The 7,932-nt window shown below is 38.8% G+C and overlaps 1 protein-coding gene across 1 annotated transcript; it reads left to right on the top strand.

The window, feature by feature from the left end:
• Positions 1-1,711: 1,711 nt before the first annotated feature.
• On the top strand, positions 1,712-7,932 carry LOC140141317 (dynein light chain Tctex-type 1). The gene is made up of 3 exons (XM_072163149.1): positions 1,712-1,848; positions 4,973-5,138; positions 6,188-7,932. Exons 1-3 carry the CDS (start codon positions 1,822-1,824, stop codon positions 6,334-6,336), a joined length of 342 nt encoding a protein of 113 aa, XP_072019250.1. The 5' UTR covers positions 1,712-1,821; the 3' UTR covers positions 6,337-7,932.

Below are 7,932 nucleotides of genomic sequence, written 5' to 3'. Positions count from 1 at the left end.
CAGGAAATTTAGAGTGTCCACATTGTACATTTGTAGCTATTTGTTACGTGGGTAACCCATCCCCTCCGCCTGCGTATAGCGACCGTGCGTAAACCTGTGGGTGGGGGAGGGGCTGAATAATAAATCACTGCAGTGTAAACATTAGTCACTGTCGTAGTCTTTTAGACTGAAAAAATAAATTAGAGAAGATGTTTTCATTGCATCTTCTCTGATTAAATTAAATTATATGAGAAATGCAATTATAACTTGAGGGGCAACTACCGGTATATGAGCCTGGTGAGGGGGGGATTTCCAAACGGCTCGCCAAAATCGCTTCCCCCCTCTCTTGGCCCGCCAAAAACTGCTCCCCCCAAATTTTTGGGATCCCAATTTGCAAACCTTAAAGGGGCATTTCGTGATCCACAGCCTCATCCCCCCACTTTTCCCAAAAAAAGTTGAGATTTTTACACCACTGGATACCTCTGGCTACATAATGTTTATGTACCAAATATTTCTTGCAGATTAATTCGTTTAGCAAAAATATCGCCATACAACACATTGTCTATGGAGCAGTGTAAATTATACACATAATCATGTATAACTCGCAAACGTAAAATCGGAATCAACTGAAATTTTGGAAATAAGCTTTTTTCGTGGATATCTACTGAAAAATGTCATAAAAAGAGGATGCTAGGATCACGAAATTTTAAATGGTCGAGATATAATGCGAGCGTAGTGAGCAGGAAAATTTGCACATTAAAGTGTTTCGCACTGTTTTCCTAAGCCTTTTTAGAGCGTTTTATTTAAAAGGCGCCCCATGAATGTGTTGCAAAAATCACTTGCTCCCCTCTTGGCTCGCCAAAAATTGCTTCCCCCTTCGCTTGCCAACAATTTCTTGTCCCCCAATTTTACCAGGGCTTATAATTATTGCACAGCCCCTAAAAGCCCGGCTAAAAAGATTTGAACTTTAAAAGTTATAAATATCATACTTCATACATGTAGAGGTTTTGACCTCAGGTTTTGACATCCGCCCCCGACATTCATATCAAAAGTCTACCAATTAAAAAAACAGGCCTGAAGTATGTCCCATTTTATGATATGAATAAAAGTTCGGACCTATAATTATAAAATATTATTTTCAGGCACCCCCCTTTTTTTTTTTTTTTTAAAAATGTACAACCCCATAGAAAATAATAATAGTGTAAACTCAAGTTCTATGAGAAATATTTTTAAGCCTTTAACCACCAAAAGGTGGACCTTTATTGTCAATTTTTCTTCCACTTTTGGACCTTTTTATGGGAAATAGCAAAAACTGGGGCTCAAGTTATCGACAAGGGTGGAGGATGTTGCACTCCTAACAGCATATAACGTTTCTGTACTGAGATTCCTAAGCCTTTTTAGAGCATTTTATTTTAAAGGTACCCCATGAATGTGTGCCCCCAAATCTCTTTCCCCCTTTCGAATCGCGGGGGCCCAAATCGCTTGCCCATTTTTGCCAGTACCAAAATTTTCTTGCTTATACCCTCCCCTTTTTTTGCCCAAGGGGGGGGGGGGCAGATACTTATTGTACAGCCCCTTAGATGCAAGGGAATCTCCCCTCAAAAAAATCAACATTTTGGAAGAATCCCCCATCCTCCCCATCCATGGACCCCAAGTTGCAGTGTTGCATCGTAATTTATACATTGGCGATTTCCTATATTGTTATCTAGGGACTCCTGGGGGAAATGAGATGGCAACCCATAATTGGTTGCCAACGAATTCGGAAACATCACAATCTGTGAGACACGGTGACCAGATTTGCGTGCAATCTTTTACTTCTAAAATCACACAGTGCCAATTAAAATGGATGATTACCAAACAGCCGAAGAGGTAAGACTGTCTGTACAATGTACGAAAAAGGATAGCGTATCAATGCCTTTCAAACTGTCACCCAAATTTAAAACTTACGCGGAGGAGGCGTAGTTTAAAAATCATGAAATTGAAAAGCTTAAATCTTGCAATAAGATTTTCAACATTTGTGAATATTATTTACTGAATACATGTAGTAAAAATAGCAAGCATGCAACTATTGCTGCAATAGTTGCATGCTTGTTATTTTTACTACTTGTTTAACATGTTATTAATGTTACTTCACTCAGTAAATAATATTCATACATACTCGCTATATTATAACAGCATGCGTGATTGGTCGATAGGCGGGCATAAACAACGTTTATGCCCGGCGTTCCGGTCATAAACAAGCCGCGCGAGAACTGACGGACGCTCGCGAGTAGGATATTACGCGTCTATGTTCGCGAGCTATTTACGCAAAGCGCGAGTGATGTACGCGATGTTCGCGCGCGTCCAAGTACGATGGACTGAGCAAGAAAACGTTTTCTTACAATTAGCGATGGAGAAACTGTTAAAAATGATAAGGAACTGGTAGTTTTAGTTTAAAATGATGGTATTTTTAGTTTTGGAGGGAAATAACAGCAAGCAGAATTAGAGACTGACCGATCAGATCGGGAGCTTCCTAATCGGGCCGATTATTAGCTTATCGGTAGTGATCTGCATCGGCCGATTTTTCCTTCATCCGCCGATGTAATGCACCGATCACCCAATATCATGAAAGTAATTGTTGAAGCTTTTAAACAAGTATTCATTTATTGGTATATTTCTTTCTTTAAATCAAGTGAAATTTAGCAAAAGAACAAGCTTTGTAGGCGATAAACATATAAAATCATACCGTGATTCAGGCACGCAGCTGAGATAATCAGCATGCATATGTACAATTGTAGTTCTTACTTCCGGGTTACACACGTGCGTGTCAGATTGGAGAGAGCTACGGGCCGTGTGCAAAACTCAACACTTCCGGGTTACACACGTGCGTGTCAGATTGGAGAGAGCCAGGGGCCGCGTGCAAAACTCAACACTTCCGGGTTACACACGTGCGTGTCAGCTACGGGCCGTGTGCAAAACTCAATACTGACTTGAACGTAAACACAATAATAAAATGGGGCGATCGAATGATTCGACGGACTCAGATATCAGGGGAAAAAGGTAAATTGAACTTAGAATAATCATGGTCAAATTAAGTATTGTAAATGAGCACGGGAGTGTAGTTTTGTGCTCAGAGCATACATAATTATGGTAATACTTTGCGTACAAGTACCCTTTCAACATACAGGTGAAATTTACTCATGGCGATGGCAGCCATTGTTTACAATTGGGGAATTGGTAATCGGTGATCGAATCGGCAGATCAAAGAGGGAATTGATCGGCCGATTCAGATAGGGACCTGATCGGTCAGACACTAAGCAGAATGTTGCGTATGTATGAACGGGGGTCATTCATATATTTTCATGACTAACGTTGTTTATGCCCTCGGCTAAAGCCCTCAGGCATAAACAATCGTTTAGTCATGAAAATATATGAATGAACCCCTAATTCACAAATGTTGACAATCTTAGCTACACTACAGTATCTGCACTAGTCTATCATTCATGACTACCATAGTGGGGGAATGAGAGACGTCTCACCCCGAAACACATTCGCCCCAAAAAGGTTCGCCCAATACACAATACATACCCAGTAGCGTTAACCTCCGATTGGGGGTGAATGAACCCAAATTTAAAAAATATAAATTTTTCACCCTCCATATATTGGGAATGTGCAAGCTTGGGGTGGGGGTGAACTCTGACCCTCCGCTTTTGGACCTTACTCCTACCCTGACTACACCGCTAAATATTTTTCACTCCCGAGATTTAATTTTCACCCCATGTATTTGGAATTTCTGCTGTGCCGGGAAATAGGCCACTTCGTACCTCTTCCCCGACCTCTTCTTTTTAGACCACCCGAGCTATATTATAGGATAAAATTACAAATTTATCAAATTAAACTTGCACATCAAGGAATACTACACAAACATACCTTTTATTTCATCGAACAAGCTTTATTTTGTTCCAAAATCCATTTTTTTATCACAGTTTTTGACATAAAAGAGCTGAATACAAAACCGGTGATTCAAACTCCAAAACTTTCGCGTACATGTACATTGTAGCACGAACGCTTGATGTAAAAATAAAACTTACATGCACAACTCTGATTTCTTCCTAAAATGTGGCTGATTTTCACCAAAGTTTACATGCACAGGCAAAATTCTACATGCACAGAGTCAAAGTTAAATGCATCTGTGGATGTACATGTATGCATGTGGTATTTCGAACACTGCGTGTAAAGCAATGGAAGTTTGGAGGCAAACACAGCCGATCACAACGTCGACGGGCAAGAGTTCGGAGATTGCCACTGAACTATTGCATCTAGTAGGCCTCTAGGGAAGGATAATCAAGGATTTGGATCTGAAGCTGAGGTTTAAAAGGGAAGATAAACTTGAACAATAGAGCTGTTAACTAATTGATGGTTCTGTCTTCCCTTAGAATCCCAAATGCTTCCCTAGATAGGCAGATGTCCAAACTAAAAAGAAAATTGATTTTGTATGAAATATGCAAAGCAGAGCTCCCTTAATCTTTGTGTGCATTATTTTTATAGTATGACTACTAGTCACTATTGCCCAGGCAGGGAAGAATTACTGATCCAACGTTTCCCTGTTTTATGCCAAAGTCCATGGTTTCCCTCAAAATAATTATTTTTGGGATGGAAATGGATAAAAGCCAAGGGACCACTACATGTACAAGCAGTCACTGCCAGCCAGTGACCATCTATTTCATTCCAAAAATAGCCATAAAACTTAATACCTGTTCCAGTTATATACATTTTCCCCAAATTAGTTAATTGTATTTTTTATCTTCCTTGAATCCTGTTGACTTCCTTCTGTTTTTCCCTCTATTTTTTTTTCTTTTTCAAAATGCAAAATTCTTCCCCAAAGGGGTAAAATTATTCCCTCCCCTTTGGGGGCGATTAACAGAAGAATAGATGCCCCTGCGGCCTTGTAAAATCACAAGTAGCACGGAAATCTTCCCAGTTATCTGATTTTGTGATATTTGTTTCATTTCAGACTGCGTTTGTGGTAGACGAAGTAAGCAACATAATCAAGGAAGCAGTTGAAGGCACGATAGGAGGCAATGCATACCAACACAATAAGATCAACCAATGGACATCAAATGTAGTGGAACAGTGCCTCAACCAACTGACCAAATTAGGCAAACCTTTTAAGTACATTGGTAAGGCTCAAATTTTGTTCTTTGTATATTTTTGCCAAGTTAGATGGGAAAAATGTTAAATGGTGTTTTTTCCACTTTTATTTTCCTCTGCACAACATTAACATTTTTTTTGCAGCAGCAGCAGGCAGGGAATAGCATTTATGCTAAAGACTAAGATTTATATTTAGGGTTCTGTGACTTCTGTCTGTCAAATTCTGTGTGAGATAACCTCTACCAGATGTTTACTCAGTAGCAAGCAGAGTCCAATATGATTTTTTCCTCAGTACCGTAAAAACTCAATAGCTAGCATATGTACTAATCTATCAAGTGCTTTTAAAACATGCAAACATGAAGAGCCCCATCCACAAAAGTGTAAATGGTTTTGAGAAAATCGTTGATACACTTTATATGAACAAGTAAACCTGCAAATTACATGTAGTGTCTCACCCCATTAGCTCAATTGGTAAAGCGCTGGACTATGGTACCATTTCATGTTTTTAAAAGTGCTTGATATTAAGCACATATGCTAACTATCAAGTTTTTATGGTATGCTGAAATTTTCCACAAAAAAACTTCCTGAATTCCTCAGTTTTCCAGCTAGGTAAGGCTAAAGCCCTGCAGGCAAGATTTTTTCCACCCTTCTGGCCATTCCATGAATAATACCAACCCGAAATAATACAAACTCACCCAATTCGGACCTATTCATTTTATTTGCACACTGATCTGAAACTCTGTTAACCTCATCTCGATCCGTTCTGGCTTTACCAAATCCGAGCCGAAGTTTCAAAATCAAATATAGATATTAGTGAAAACAACTCCGCTTATTTTTTTCCTGATCCCGACTCCAACCGAAAGAAAAAACCCTGGTCCGTTCCAACTTGGAGCCCAGAACTCACCTTGTTCCATCTAGCCTAACCCGATGATGTATGCACCGCTCTGTAAATTTTGAAAAAAATTCCAATCTGAGTCGGTCCGGATCAGTACGGGGTATTTTAGATTTTCGGGTTGCCTTGCAGCCGTATGACATTAATAATGCTTACCGTCATTATACTCTTTTTCTTTACTTGCAGTAACCTGTGTGATAATGCAAAAGAATGGTGCTGGATTACACACGGCCAGCTCGTGTTTCTGGGATAACGCCACCGACGGAAGCTGCACAGTCAGATGGGAGAATAAAACCATGTATTGCATCGTTAGCGTCTTTGGACTGGCAATCTGATGACTCAACTGATTAAATAAAGCTTCCATTTAATATTATATATGCTGGCAAACATTGGAATCTGAACTTTTCCAAATACACAGTTTCATGAAAAGTGTCTGAGTTGTCCACTGAAAAGTTCACTATTATATTCAGTGGCAAAAGTCACTTACTCCTGAAGAAATTTAAGCTTTGTACCTTAAGAAAATAATTACTATAGTGTTTTAACAAGTTCAATCTGCTATTCCATTTAAAATCCATACTACCCCTGTGGAAAATGTTGAAAATATCTTCCACAAGGGGAGTCTGAATTTCAAATGGAATTAACACATTAGCCAACTCTATTTAAAATTCACCCTCCCTCTGTAGAAGATTCAGGTCTAATCTTCATCAGAGGGTGTAAGAAATTCAAATGGAACTGCCTATATGTTCATATCATTTGAAATGAATACTCCCCTGTAGAAGATATTTCTTGAATCCTTTACAGGTTTAGTGTGGAATTTACATGGATAGCCCAATAACGTTGAGGCAGCTTTTTGTGTGAGCATCTGTGCGACATATATTAACATAATGCGTTTGAAAGACCAAGTGCTTTAAAGACCGTGATATGAAGCTGTGTCCAATAAAATAATGCACACTGACTTCACTGGTGAAAAAGTACTATTATTACAAATTTTATTCTGCTAATTAGAAGGTGTGTGACACTCATCATGTTTAAATATTTGGGAGCTTAAAACGTTTGATGCAGTAAGTTGCAATTTGAATTTGTATCCCTGTATCACAATCATTAGTATCCTTTGATTTTGATCTGGGGTAGATATCACAATGAACGATCCATTTTTGTATCTTAAGTATTCGCTGTACCCATCATAACGTTAGCAGTGGTTTCTGTTGTAATTTGTAAATCAATTTTACGTAGGTGCACATCAATAGTGATCGCTTACATGAAATCAAACTTGTTGTAACTAATGACACATTTCTTATGTTTGAGTGAAGGAGTGTCAACGGTGCATTGTACAGCTTCATACATGTGTATTTATTCCAGAACCCATTGTAAAGCTGATCTTGATTTAGGCTGTAGTTTTCAACAGAGTTCATCAGCGGTCTGAGATTTGGTGCTGTTTATAGCGTTAAACATGGAAGTGGGGCTCTGATTGGCTAATTGAATCACATCATCGACATCATTAGCCAATCAAGCCGCATAGCAACCTATGACCTAGTTCTTTTTAATTATCAGGACGAGCAGTCAGATACCGCTGAAGGAATTTGCCGAATAATATTGTGTATAGTAGTGTTATGTTTTGTGTGCTTTCTCAGTTGCGGCAAGTTTACAGTAGTGTTTTTCATGTTTTTCCTCAACATTTGTCAAAATGGCAGGTGGAAGAACAAAGCTGTGAATAAAGTTGATCATTTTGATGGAAAGTAAAAACAGCAGGGTTAAAACATAAACAGCAGAGGATGCATAAGCATAGCCTTTGTCACAATTAAAAAAAAACACCTCGCATTGGATACCGGGCTTTATTGGAACTGTGTATTTGGAATTAAGATAGAAGGTGATCTCATACAATTGTCATGTGCTATTATTTGTTGATGTAAATATATTTTAATGTAAATCCC

The sequence above is a fragment of the Amphiura filiformis genome, chromosome 19 (genome assembly GCF_039555335.1).
Source record: "Amphiura filiformis chromosome 19, Afil_fr2py, whole genome shotgun sequence".
Taxonomy (NCBI): Eukaryota; Metazoa; Echinodermata; class Ophiuroidea; order Amphilepidida; family Amphiuridae; genus Amphiura; species Amphiura filiformis.
This window is presented reverse-complemented; position numbering and strand designations above follow the sequence as displayed.